General features: G+C 47.9%; 1 protein-coding gene across 4 annotated transcripts in view; it reads left to right on the top strand.

The window, feature by feature from the left end:
* Cplx2 (complexin 2) overlaps window positions 1-10,806 on the top strand; it is a 79,455-nt gene extending 68,649 nt beyond the window's left edge. For all 4 annotated transcript variants that reach the window (XM_033761644.1, XM_010622139.2, XM_033761645.1 and 1 more), the window contains 3 exons: window positions 5,364-5,482; window positions 5,619-5,794; window positions 6,649-10,806. In XM_033761644.1, the coding sequence (XP_033617535.1) occupies window positions 5,452-5,482; window positions 5,619-5,794; window positions 6,649-6,846 (405 nt within the window). In that variant the 5' untranslated portion in view covers window positions 5,364-5,451 and the 3' untranslated portion in view covers window positions 6,847-10,806. The remainder of the gene's footprint in view (window positions 1-5,363; window positions 5,483-5,618; window positions 5,795-6,648) is intronic.
* Window positions 10,807-14,330: the final 3,524 nt, after the last annotated feature.

A 14,330-nucleotide genomic window follows, 5' to 3' on the forward strand; every position in this document is an offset into this window, starting at 1 on the left:
GGACAGGCGCTCTGAAGAGCGCCTCCTGGCGGCTAGGCCCAAATCCTTCACTGCAGGCAAGGGACCGGACCTGGCAAAATACCTACACACACCAGCACACACGCTCACACGATGTCCAAGTTCGTACACTCGCTCTGACACATTAAACTCAACCCTACAGATAGATCCTGAGGATCGACCCTGTAGGGGGTTCTGAGGAGAGAAGCAAGGAATATGATACAGGCCTTGCCCTGAGAAAAACTCAGAATAATTAGGAAGGGAAAGATACACAGGCAGGTAAGTCATGAGATGGTGGCATGCAGTACTGCCCTAGAAAGTGCTGTGGATCTTAGAAGTTGAAGACACTATGACATCTTGCCAGGGATATCTGGAAATATAATGCTGGTGATGATGATAATGATGATGATAGTTGCTATGAGCACCTATAAGGTACCAGATGCCAATCTGGTGGGCACTTTGCATTATCTCAATTAATGCTCACAACAGGTTCCCGGCATGTGTGTCATTATCTTCATTTTACACATGAGAAACACTAGACACTAACTCAAGGTCACTTAACAAGTAGAAGAGCCAGGATTCACACCAGGAAAAATGAGGCTAAGAGGTTCTAAGGCTGTGAGAATCACATGCATGAATGCTGGGTGGGAGGGAATCTGGAAAGAAGATAAGATGGGGTCTGGCTGTAGCAGAGCCAGAGCAAGGGATGAGGAATGAAAGGCAGAGATGGTAGGTGCTAGACTGTAAGGACTTGAAGGTCAGCACAAGGACTGTGTTCAGTTTAACAAGGCCATAGGGAGCCACTGCAGGGTATGTTTGCACAAGCAGATCTGCCCTTTAGGAAGATTAATCAGGCAGCCATGTGGAGGATGGATAAGAGCTGGGTGAAAGACAGTTTGAGAGGTTATGCACAAATCCAGAACCCCCAGGCCCTTAACAAAGGCATTAGCAACAATAGGAGAGAGGAAGGTAGGAATGGAGGAAGTATTATGAAGCTACAGTCTCCCAACTTCTCCTTCTGTGCCCCCATCCCAATTGTACTCACCAGTTCCTAGTGTGATCTGCTATGCATGGTCTATCTTCCCAGCCCACTGAATGCTCTGACAGGCAGTGCTGGAACTCCTTCTTCTCTGCCGTAACCCCAGTACCCAGAATAGTGTCTGGCACAGAGCAGGTGCTTAAGGAATACATATGAGTTAATGAATGAGTGCATGGATGAGTGAATGAGGAATTTAATGACTGAGGTTTTCACTTGAAGCAACTGGAACAAAGGATGCTTCCCCTAATAAAAGATGGTTGTGGGGTTGCAAGGATAAAATTGATCTTGGACAGATTGAATTGGAGATGATTCTCATAACAGCATTCAGCAGAGAATTAAATATACAGGTTTGGGAGAGAAAATGGATGGATAGATAGATAGGGACACTAAATCTCTAGAAGTAGATGAGATTTCTATGGGAAACGTAGGGAAAAGAGGTGCAGTGAGAAGGGAGAATTTCCTTAGAGAATACCTACATATTAAAGGGAAAGAAAGGAGCCAGCAAAGGAGAGAGACCTGAGAGGTAGAATGAAATCCACAAGAGTGCTGTGTCATAGAATTCAGGAGGAGATTCAAAAGGCTAAAAAAATTTGAGGAAGGGAGGCAGATGCAGCATCTGATGCTATGGAAGGAGGAGGAAGAGGGGAGGGCAGTGAAAATACTCCTGGTCTGGCATTTAGAAAGCCTACTGGCTACTCTGATCAGGGCGTTTAGATGTAGAGACAGCAGGTTTCTGGTCTCACAACACAATGGACTTGACCTGGATGTGAAGATGTGGAAACACTAAGTGCAGACCTCATCATCACAATATCAGGACAAGGATTAATAGGAATGCAGGGTTCAGGGAAGAAGTTGGAGACAAAGGGGATCCAAGACATCTTCGGAGAGGACACAGAAGAAGTGAAGAAGAGAGGGTGATAAATGGACCAAGAATGTTGTGGAAAGAGAAAAATCCAGAGCACAGGCAGATGGATTGGCTTAGGACAGAAGGAGGGGAATCCCCCAAGAGGCAAGAAAGGGGAGGTTAGAGAAGTCCACACTAGCTGGCATTCATCATTTTGATAACAGCTACTGTTTACTGAGCACAGGCATGTGCCAAAAACATGATTATGTTTAACTTTTCAAAGTAGCTGGGGATGTAGCCCAGTGGTTCTGCCGCCTGCCTTGCAAGTACAAGGACCCAAGTTCAATCCCAGGTACCAAAAAAAAAAGCTTTTCAAAGTGGAAGCATAATCCTCATTTTATAGAGAAGACCTGGTATCAAAGAGCTTAGGTCAGTTACCATTGCACAGCTAGAAAATGACAGCATCTGTGTCGCATCAGGTAGGCCTAACCCCAGAGTTCAGGCCCCCTACACTGCACAAGACAAGATAAGGGAGAAAAGTCACCTTGGGGAGGGAGGATAAGGAGTAGCCTTGGTCTAGAGAAATGAAGAATCAGGTTAGGAGACTCTCAACAGAATGAACAAGAGATTGTTTAAAGCTGGGGTCACTTCTTAGCTTTTGGTTAAAATCAAGTGCTCAACAGCTGGGAGAGCCACACTGGGATTGGGCAGCAGGACTCTGGGGTAGACCTAAAAGCTTGGCTAAGTAACCCCAATAGGCTACGTAAGGGCCACCCTGAGCAATAGAGATGTACGCATTGAGAAGGCTCAGTCCTTGAGCAGATGTGCTTTGCAAATTTGGGGAGAGATGGCAGAGATAGTCAATGTCTCCTGAATAAATGCATGAAAACACAGGTGTCTGGAGTAAGGTGAAAGTCTGGTGATAAAGTGATGGTATGTTGAGTTCAAGTGGTGCCTACAGAACAGCCAAGAGTAGATGCCCAAAAGAAGCCAAATGTATTTCTTTTATTTATTCATTGTCTATTTCTCTACATACACATGTGAGCATGTGTACACACACACACACACACACACACACACACCCCTCAGAACATAATCTGCATGAGGACAAGGCTTTGCTTTCTTGTTCACCAATAATCCCCAGTGCCTAACACATCAATTAGTACATACTAGGTGCTCAGTTAATATTTGTGGCACAAATAGATATGGAGATCTTGGGCCCAGATAAAAGGTCTAAGCGTCTAAGTTGTCCTTAAAACCCCTAAAATATAAGAGTGGCCCCAGGGTAATTTAGAGAGGGAAAAGTGGCAAAGCCTGAGGTCAGAGTCCTGAGGAATAAGCTTATGTAAAGGACAGAAAGAAGAGGATCCAGTAAAGGGAAGAGAGAAAAAAAAAGAAAGAAGGGTACAGTGGAAGGAAAGGAAGAACAGTCACAGAGCCCCAAAAGGAGAGGGTCTGAGGATACAGTGGGGAGGTCAGCCACACTGCAGATACTCCAGTATAAGCCCTGGGAAAAAAAGCCTAGAAAATCAGTTGGTCCTGGAGAGAGACTTGCCAGAGTCCTGCACAAGTCAGGTACAGGGCTGGTACTGAGGCCCAAGTGTCCTGACTACCCATTTGGAACATCTTAGATTAGAGCCCTGCATCTTCTACCACCACCTGCCAATTCCTTGAGCTCCATGTATACACTGAGAAAGAACTCAAGAATTCCTGAAACCACTTGATTATTACATTGCTCATTTCCTGTTCTGAGAATGAAGTTGTTTCCCAAGGTCTTAAATCAATTGAAAAAAAAAACATCTTGACTGAACTGAGAAACCTTCAGACTCCGATTTCTGGGTCAGGGTGGGTTCCCTAATATTTCCTGGAATGCCTTTCTTTTTTGGCCTAAATGTAGTCTACATAAATATGTAGTTAGCAGTGGCTCCTATTGTACTGCAAGAACTTGATCAGTATCTCTTCTCCTTCACATCAGTACAAGGTAGCCTTATTAGTCCCCACTTTTCAGGGAACAAATTGAATCTTTCCCAGGTACTCATACATAGACTGCAAGTGTTAAGTCTAAGATTCTGAACCAGTTGTGTCTGATGCCAAAGCCCCTGAGGATTTTTTTCCCCATTATGTCATGATTTTCTCTATCCCAAAACAACCTATCAAGATGTCTGATTATGCTGATAAGTTACTGGTCCCCATACTAGAAAAACCTCAGCCTGCCAATAAGATTTCTCATTTTGAAAGAAATGGGGAAATCCATCAAAGGAGAGCCAGTGACCTTGAAAACCTAGTTGCAACATCCAGCCTGGCTTCTTGGCTACCGTTTCCTAGGACCCAAATCATAAAAAGTCCAAGGCTTTGGGCGTAGGCATGGCCTCAGCTGACCACCAAAACACAATGTATTCTGGACAGCCCATGAATGTTCCCATTCACACATGAAAAGAGATTTGTGGTGGCTTTATCAGTTCAAGAGCCTCTGAAACTGAGTGGTTAAAATAAAAAGAAACTCTGTCAGTTAGAGTATTGGGGTTTATCTCAGGGATACAGGGGAATATGGCAAAAAGAAAGCTGAAGATGAAGTTTCCAGGCCTCTAGTCTTCCTCTTCCCACCATTACTAATGGAAGAGTTCCATTTTTACATGTTTTGCATACTGAGATTCCTATTAAATTTTTATTAGGATAAAATCTTCTGAGGCAAAAATATAACAATAAAAAGATAATAAAAACTGAAAGTTGGTGATTTAGGGAAAAGGGAAGGAGAACAACACTAGCAGAGTACCTACAAGGCCTATGCTAAGTACTTTGAAGGCCCTAAGCCCCAAGATTATGATTCTAATAACCCCCATGTGTAATTCAAAATAAAAATCAACATTAAGCTACAAAACACAAAACTTACTTGTATACTGAAGTAAAAATAACTGATTTGTCCATTTGTCCCATTTCCACAGTCTGGACATGCTTCTCCAAGCCCACTGTTCCCATTTCTCCACGCACCTCTGATATGTTGGTGCCACAGCACATGCCCAGTCATTGCATAGGTAGATCCTCAAGCCTAGATGGATTCTTTCCACTCTCCACGGTAACCCTAGGAAAGGAAGCACTGCCATTTCTGTCTCAGAGAGGAGAAAACTGGGGGCTTAGAGGTTAAATGATTTGCTGAAGATCATACAGCACATAATGAATGAGCATGGCACAAAAACACAGCTCTGTCTGACCCCAAATTCCAGGCTTATTCCAATACTCTTGGCTTTGATCAAGTTAGAGCAATGTGGTCAAGAGAAAGGCTATAAAATAGAGATCAGAAGCTGTGTGGAAGCACACGTTTCTGGTACATTGCAAGTGCTCAATAAATTGCTGCTTCCTTCTCCATCCCAGCCTCAGACTAGTGGTCCCTGCCTCTGCACTGGAGTGAGGGCTCAATGTGTGGGACTCCTTTGCCCTGCCTGAGCAGAGGCATCTCCCACGTGACTCTTACCTTCTCTTTTCCAGGTTGAAACACCTCTCCCAGCCAGGCCAGCCAGGAGCACAGAGCGCAAATTCAGCCGTGGGCTAGAGCAAGCTAATCAGAACCAGCAGCATGGACTTCGTCATGAAGCAGGCCCTCGGAGGTGAGCCCCACATCATACACCCCCAATCGGGGGATCCTAACCCAGGTGGAAGGGACCTTCAGACCATTTGCCCCCTCTCCCTATCCCTGTCCCCCTACATGACCCTGCCCTTTCCCTCCCTATACTGTCCACTCAGGGGCCACCAAGGACATGGGGAAAATGTTGGGCGGAGAGGAAGAGAAGGACCCGGATGCTCAGAAGAAGGAGGAAGAGCGGCAGGAGGCTCTGCGGCAGCAGGAAGAGGAACGCAAGGCCAAGCATGCACGCATGGAGGCCGAGCGTGAGAAGGTCCGGCAGCAGATCCGAGACAAGGTCAGCACCCCATGAAGGGTAACAGAGAAGAGGGGTAAACTGATCCCCTGAGACCCTGACCTCTGGCTTCCCTGGATCCCAGTTTTCACCTTAGACCTAGTACTCTCTGAGCCTCACTTTTCTCATCAGAAAAAAATGGGTGTCACAGGAAGCACTCCCTTAAAAGACGACTGTGGGGATTAATGCTCATAAAAGAAAAGTGCTACAGGTCCAAGACCCTTGGGGCCAAATATATGTGGAATGCAGAATCTGTGGATGTTAAAGAAAATCCCCTAGTGGGGCTGCCACCTATGCCAAACAAGTCAGTGCATGCCTGGGAGCACCAGGCAACAAATCAAGACTATAAGTAGTCTTCTGCTGTTTCAAACCTGGGGTTGTCACCAAAATTTTTTTTTAATCCAGACCTATGAGAAAACTATCAGTATTTAGATCTTTGGGATTTCAAAAGAGCAACAAGTTATAAAGGGCAGGTATGAGATTTAAAGAAAACCCCAGTCTCCATCTCTACCTTATTAATCACCTACTGAGGATCAAGCACAGTCCTGCAGGGATGGCACCCTTAACCCCAATTTTTGAGGAGGAGACTGAGGTTCAAGAAGTGTTCCTGAAGCTGGGTGTAGTTTCGCACACCTATAATACTAGCACTCAGGAGGCTGAGGCAGGAGGATTGCTGCAATTTAGAGACCAGCCTAGGCTACATAGTGAGTTCCAGGTCAGTCTTAACTACATAGTGAGACCCTGTCTTAAAAAGAAGAAGTGTTCCTGAGCCACCTCAAGCCAGTGTGCATGACTCAGAGACCCAGCTCTTTCCTTACCTCCCCTGTCATACTCTTCTCTGTTCTCCCCCACCCCAGTATGGGCTGAAGAAGAAGGAGGAGAAGGAGGCAGAGGAGAAGGCAGCCCTTGAACAGCCCTGTGAGGGAAGCCTGACCCGGCCCAAGAAGGCCATCCCTGCAGGCTGTGGGGATGAGGAGGAGGAAGAAGAGGAGAGCATCCTGGACACGGTGCTCAAATACCTGCCTGGGCCACTGCAGGACATGTTCAAGAAGTAACGGGCTCTCCTGCTCCAGCCTCACTCCACTTGTTACATTTTTTTTTTGTTGTTGTTGTTGTTGTTTCTTTTCTTTTTATTCAGTTAAATCTCAGTTCTGAAGGGGAAAACCTCAGTTGGCCTCTGCCCCACTTCCCTGGCCAGGGGTCCCTCCCCTCAGCACTCTCTGACACCCCATTTCATCCCAGGGTATCAAGTCCCACCCCACTCCCAAGTACAGTAGTTTGAAAAGGGAAGACAGCTTTTCTGTAGCAGGGGGCACTGAACCCAGGGCCAAAGGCACTGGATGGCTCCCTCTAGAAGCGTACGGTCTATGTTAGTGTGGTAACCCCCATACATTCCTTCATGCTCCCCACTGCCAGGAGGACCACTGTCCCCAGCCAGCCAAAGTAATGACACATTCCAGCCCTGCCCAGCATGCTGACCTTTGGCCTCTGATCCTCCAGCGGATCTCCAGGTCAGGGCAGGAGCACTGAGGGGCCTGGCTCTGAGGGAATCAGGGTAAGCCTGTCTCATGAGGACATAGCCTGAGAGGTCCCAGGTCTAGACAGGCTAGGATCTGTTCAGGAGGCTGGGGCTCTCCTTTTTCTCTCTCCCTGGTGACACCCAGCCCAGGAGCACACCCTTCCCAAACCTCACCCAGAGAGGCATGGCCCCTGCCAGGTTGGTCCCTCCAAATGGATCCTCTTTGGACTTTAACACATCTGTGGAGGAACCCAGGATAGGGTAACCCTTTGTTCTCTTCCACTCCACTTAGGTCCTGGGACCCCACTGCCAGGCTGGGCCCAGCTTGCTCAGCCAAGGGGCTTCCCAGGCCCCAAAAAACACTTGGAGCCATCGGGCAGTGATAGTCTATGCCGTGGGATCCCCACTTTGGTGTGACCACACTGCCCCCATCCCTATCTATCCCTCTTCCACACTCTGTCCTGTCCATGTGCTTCCAGGGCCCCATGGTCCCCAAGAGGACCCTTCCTGGCCAAAGCCCCAAGTTGCTGGGGAGAAGCCAGCCCCCATTTGATAGAAGGCATCTGTCTATTCATCCCACCGGCCAAGAACAAACTCTCCTCTGGGATGTATGGGACTGGCATTTGCCCCCCAGTCACCTCCAGATTGCCAAGGCCACCTCCTCAGCCAGTTTTGTGAGAATGGTGTTGGGGCAGAGGGGAGTACCAAATGAAGGAGGAAAGTGAGTTTATGTGTGGCACAGAGTGTAACAGAGATGGTATCAGCAATTGTGTGTCCAGAGATTTTATGTAGGTATGTGTGGTTGGAGTATGGTGTACCTTGAGATTGTGTGTGTGTGTGTGTGTGTGTGTGTGTGTGTTAGTTATCATTATCTCCATGTTAGTGACTGTATATGTTAGGCAGCCTTGTTATGTGTGTTTGTTTGAGGTGGTATAGTTGAGTTGTGATTGTGTCCCATTTGCCAGCCATCTTATATGTGTTTAGAGAGTGCATGTGTTAGCTTGAATATGCATGTGTTTTCACAATGGCATGTGTGTCAGGAGAAATGAGTATATGTTAGATGTCACAGAAGTGTATGTTTGAAAGAATTGCCGGATGTGTTAATACTGTCATGTTCTCGTGTGTGGGTCCGAAAAAGCAGCTGTATGCATGGATGTGTGTTTAGAGAGAAAGAAAGTGGCTAAGATGCTCCCTCCCAGCCTTCAGACCATTGATCACAGGTGGCCACATCTGACAGGAGACCTTGTCCTTCGCCTAGAGTCCTCCCACCCTTAGGGGGGTTCCTGCCTGAGGTCCTCAGAATTCCACTGGAACAGACCCAGGCAATACTCCAGGAAGCCATGCTAGGCCCCCACCAGGGCCTATCCCAAAAGCAGGGGCCAGGGAGGGGGCGACTTGCCTGCCCCTGAAGCCTTTGCCCCATTGGCCTGTTTGCATTTTGCAGGTTTTCCATTTTAGTGGATTTATGCTTTTATTTCAGAGAGACACGTGTCTTCTCTGTCCGTTTCCAATAGTTAAAGCCATATCAGTTAGACTGCAATACTTTAAAGATGAAACAAAACAATCCATATGTTTAGGGAACCAAAAGAGTCCCCTGATCTGTCCCTTCTCTGAGGAGCAGGGCCCTGGAAGCTCCAGCTCCCTGGGCTTATCCTCCTCCCCCACCCCACACCTTCCCTTTGTGCCCGTCTCAGGCCCCCCAGGGGGCCATGTCTGTGTCTGTGCCTATGTCTGTGATGGGGAGCCACCTTGCACCCCTGATGTCTGTTTGTCTGTGTCTTTTTACCTGGGCAGGATGGTCATTCTCAAGAGTCCTGGGCCAGAGACAACAGGGCCCAGTTAAGAGGTCCCAGGCTTCCCTAGTCCCTTTGTGGGAGTCACATTGGACACAGGAGTAGATACTGGTGTTAAAACAGGTCTCTCCCTTGAGAGGGACCCTCAGACATTAAAGGCAGGGCCAGGGTATGGAGTGCCAAATAGGTGGCAGAGACCAAGACTCAGAGAGCTGCAGATAAGCAAGGTAACCTAGCCATTCAATATATCTCAACACCTTAGACAGTGTCCCTGTGGTCTTCACAGCCCCTGTGGACCCCAGAGTGGGCTTTGAGCTTTTCAGGTCCACCTTAGTCCCCTCTAAGCTGGACTGGCTTAGTCTGAGTGCACCTCCCAGACTCCTCCATCCTACTCCCAGGCAGCAGGACTCGAGGTCTTTCTGGAGGTGGGGCAATTGGACAAGAATTTCTGCCTGGTGCATCCCTGCTTCCTCCAATGGAAAGTGATCACTGTCAGATCCAGGGGGAAGCAATTAACACAGACCTGACTATAATGAGAAGCCTGAAGTGTAGGCCATAGAGGATGTCTGTGTGCAACACACTCGTAGGAGGAGAAAATATACAGAAGATGCTCTAGCAGGGACGGGGTGTTCATGCGGTGTACCTGGGATGGACATATGTGTTGTTCACTGAATGGGAGGAGGGATGAGTGTGTCACGCAGAAATGGGACGGTGTACTTGATACACAATGAGAGGGAGAGTGGCCCAAGAATTCAGCACACTCATATGACACACAAGGGAGGAGTAATTTTTGGTAGGTGACTAAAAACAGAATGATCACATTCTGAAAATGTGTATGTGTGGTATGTGGGTATGTGTGTCCTTGGGCAGGGCCACCCAGGCTCCTCCTGTCCCTAGGATTCTCCACCAGCGAGAAGAGCCTTCTCTGAGTTTCCTTGTGCTGGGCACTGGTAATGGGCCAGGATTTCCAAATGTGGATGTCTCTATCTAGGCCCAAAAATGCCCAGAAGGCATGTCCTTAACAGCAAACCTTTGTAGTGTGCTTGTTCAAATGGAAGCAGGATGTCAAGAGGGCATCCCAGGTGTATATGAGAGAGACTGAGAAAGTGAGAGTATGGAAAAGAGAGCTAGAAGTATTGCAGCCCAGGGCTCCTTCCAAGTGGGGCAGCTGGTGGGCAAAGCAGCCATCCAAAAGGCTTGTGGCTAGAGTAAAATAGGGGATTTTCCAGGCCCAAGGGGAGGGTTACCAACCTCCACAGTCCAACTGTTCTGGCCTTCTAGAGTTCCACAGGGTTTTTGGCTGCACAGGGAGGCTGAAGTCAGACCTGCTCCAATAAGGAGGACATGCCTCCCACCCGATGTCCCCTGCTCCAGTCTCCATTCCTGCTGCCCCACCCTCTTCACTGGGGAGAAAACGGGAGGTGCTCGTGCTGGCCCTGGGACACAGCTAGGGGTCCTACTGAGACCCAGGAGAGATGGACCATCCTGCTCATGCGGGGGAGCCCTCTTCCCGCATCTGTGCTGTGTCTTTGTTGCTCTGCTTCTTTTAAATGTGTCAGTGCCTGGGGGGAGGGGAGGGCCACCCTCTCATGCCCCACTGAACCTGACCTAAAGCCATGGCTGTTGCTCCCCACTTTGTATGACGCAAATGCTAAGATGTACAAAACCAACCATGATAACAAAGAAAAAGACCTTGTACAGCAGCTCTCTGTGGTATGTCCTCTTCTGTCTATCGGCACCACCAGGGATAAAAAGGGGCACCACTTTATCAGTGAAGGGCGACAACCTACAAAGCTCAAGAGGCCCCAGAAAACCATCCATTTTGCTGTTTCTGGCCAGGACACTGTGGAAATGACTCCCAAAATCACCTGAGCCATGGGTTGGAGCTGGGTCCCAGGATTCCAGGGTCACTCCATCTCCCTATGTCAACTCTGAAACCTCAAAGGCTGAGAGGGACAAGTTGACACCTCATCACACACATCCCAAGCTCCTCAGGGTGTGGCATCCTTAGAATGCCATGAAGTCACATGGGAGAGCAAAGATCTAGCATCCTGCAAACACTGATGGAGCATCACCTCTCTCCCAGACCATCTACAGGAGGCTGGGACACAGAGGATACTACTCAGCACTACTCCTAGACACAGATGCTTCCCTGTCCTTGCTGAAGAATCCTGACAAGATCAGAGCCCCTCTCCACTCTTGCACCCTCGACACCCTGTCTGTAGTTAGGCCTCATTTCTCCCCACTTCCCTCTGTTATGCAACTGGTCTCCCACATACTAATCAACCCCTTTGTTTCATCCATCCTCCATCAGCCTAGCCCCAACTAGAAGGTTAATCTAAAATGCAGGGGTTCAACATGTCACTCACTCCCTGCGCAACACCCTCCAATGGCCAATCAGATAACATCCAAATGGTCAAAATTGCCCTGAGTGACATGATACCAACATGCCTGGTCAGACCTACACCCACCTTGTTGCTCCAAGTGCCCTCATTCCCCAAACATACCATTCTGTATCATATGTGCAGATCTTGTCCCCTCTGCCTGAGAATGGGTGGTACTCTTCCTCTCCTTGGCACACTCCTCAAACTTCTCAAGATCCAGCTCAACATCATCTCCTCTGTGAGGCCCACCCTGATAAAGTCCCCCGTCATTTGACCAGACCACAATCTATTGCTGCACCCACCTAACACAGAGCATCACAGTGATTGCTCCAACAGCCCTGGATGTGTGGACAGGCTCTGCACCCAGCAAAGTGAGCTTGAGCAAGACACTTAAGACCTATGGGTGTTCGCTTGTAAGTGAAGTGAAATGATAATAATTGCTGTGACCTCTCCAGTTACTGTGATGAGTAAATGGGGTCCTGTGTGCACACGTTTATCACTGAGTGTCAAGCAGTCAATGAATGGCACTTTGCAAATTCTATTGTAAGTAATGTCAATGTACATGTCTCCCCTAACTTGAGCACTCTATAAGGCAATATATATTTATTATCTGAGTTTTGTGGATAAGAAGTCTGGGTACAAGCTTAGTTGGATCCTTTACTTCAAGGTCCCTCACAAAGCTGCAGTCAAGTGTAGACCAGGGCTGGGGTCTCATTACAAGGCTCACTTCCAAGCTCATGTGGTTATTGGCAGATTCAGTTCTATTGAACTGGAGGAACTGGAGGCTTCAGTTCCTTGCTGGTTGTCCAACTGGTGACAGTCTTCTGTTCCTTGCCCTGTGGGCTCCTCCACTGGGGCAGCTCAAAACATGGCAGCTTACTTCATTAAAGCATGAAAGCCAAGAAGGCAATAGAGAGAATCTGCTACCAAGCCACAATGTTAATGTAACCTAACTACAGAAGCAATGTCCCATCACCTTTATTACAGATCCTACCCACACTTAAGGGGAGGGAATTACAAAAGGCTGTGAATACCAGGATGAGGGACTACTGAGAGTCCTAGAAGCTGCTCTCCACAGATATTGAGCCAAATGTCTACCTTCCCTACAAAGTGCTAGAGTTGAGCAGGGCCTCAGAGGCATTAGAGCTCCAAAGCTCTTCAGCCATAGGGTTCCAGGTGGTAGATGAAGTGTCTCAGAGGCCAATGGTGAGTTCCCCAAGGACTGAAGGCCTTCCAAGACTAAACTAGAGAGAAAAATACTAGAGAGAAAGAAAACATTAGGGCTGTGGGCTTCCATGGGAGTCCATCTGTATTGTCTGCCCAGAATTCCAGATACTGTCCTCCTGAAATTCAGTTCCCTCCTCAGTAAACAACCCATACCAAGACACCTCGATGATTTTCACCAGCTCCCACTTCCTCTCCATTCCACTGGAGGTGGATCCCAAAGCACTCACTGGGTGAATCCCATCCTACTAGGTGGGTTCCAAAGTACCCTGTGCCCTACTGGAATGAGGTGAAGGAGGCAGACTGGGGAGATTCACAGGAATAAAAATTGGCAAGGTTGGATGTGGGCAGCATGGAGAAAAGAGATGTCTGGACCAATGCCTGTCACTCTATTTTGGATGGTACCACTCTCCAAGACCTGGAACTTGGATAGGGGACAGCTTCAGAGGAAGATCATGAGTTTGGTGCTGCTGGGTGTCAGTAATCTAGGGAGAATGCAGTGGGCCATCTATGCCCCACACTGACTCACCCAGTTGAAGCCCAAACAGCACTTTGCATGGGCTAGAATGGATCAAGACTGTGACCACTGGCTCACCACAAGATTAAAACACCTGGAAGTCAAGAAACCTGGAGTGGGAAGGGGATTTAAATATAATCCAGGAATTCCTTCTATACCTTCATCAGTAAGGGCACTCTCTTGCTTGCATGCCGCATAGTGTCAGGGAGCTCATTTTAGCCAAACAACTCTCGCTCCTCAACTGAAAGCTGCCAGGAAGCAGAGGGTTAATGAAGCATCCTCCAGCATCTCTCTAATTGACTGCAAAACTCTGCTTCTAGACCACTCACTTAGCACTTGTAATTAATTGGGGTTGCTTGCATGATCTGAGAAATGATTCGATACCCCCTGAGGACAATGTTTTCTCAGCTGGGATCCTCTAGCTGGAGACTTCTCTACACACCCAGCCTCTCCACAGGCACTGACCTGGGTATGCAGACACAGCCCCTTCCTCTCTATATGAGCTCAGACAGCTCCAAACATAGAACCAGCAAATGGTACAGGCTTAGTAGATGGCATCAGAAAGAGCTGGTGTCACTATCTCCTTGGACTCCAGACCTACATCATCTATCCTACCTGGAGGAGGCCCAGGGGTCAACAACTCTTGGCCACATCAACTCCCTGCTCCTCTCATTGTGAGTGGCACTTGACATAGCCATGTCTATATGAAGGTTAAGGCAGCCCATATTAATAATATACATAAGAAGAGGGAGGGTGAGGGAGCTCCACTCACTAACCACCTGCTGTATGCCATACATAAAAGTTAATTGCTTTAAAGCACCACCTCTCATCTTGACAGCAGTCTACATGGTCAGTATTCTTCCTGTTTTACATGTGAGAAAGCTGAGGCTTGGAAGAAGAATATAAAAGGTATGAGGCTTTCAACTCAGACCTGGCTCTGCATTTTTCCATCTGATCTTGGGCAGGTGATTCAACTGTTCTGGACCTTAGTGTCACTATTTTTTTTTTTTTTTTAATCAGGGATCAAACTCAGGACCTTGCACTTGCAAGACAGATGGCAGAACCACCGAGCTAAATCCCCGGCCCAGTTTCACTATCTATT

This window comes from Fukomys damarensis, unplaced genomic scaffold, assembly GCF_012274545.1.
Source record: "Fukomys damarensis isolate Sample0158 unplaced genomic scaffold, DMR_v1.0_HiC HiC_scaffold_9, whole genome shotgun sequence".
In the NCBI taxonomy this organism is placed as follows: domain Eukaryota; kingdom Metazoa; phylum Chordata; class Mammalia; order Rodentia; family Bathyergidae; genus Fukomys; species Fukomys damarensis.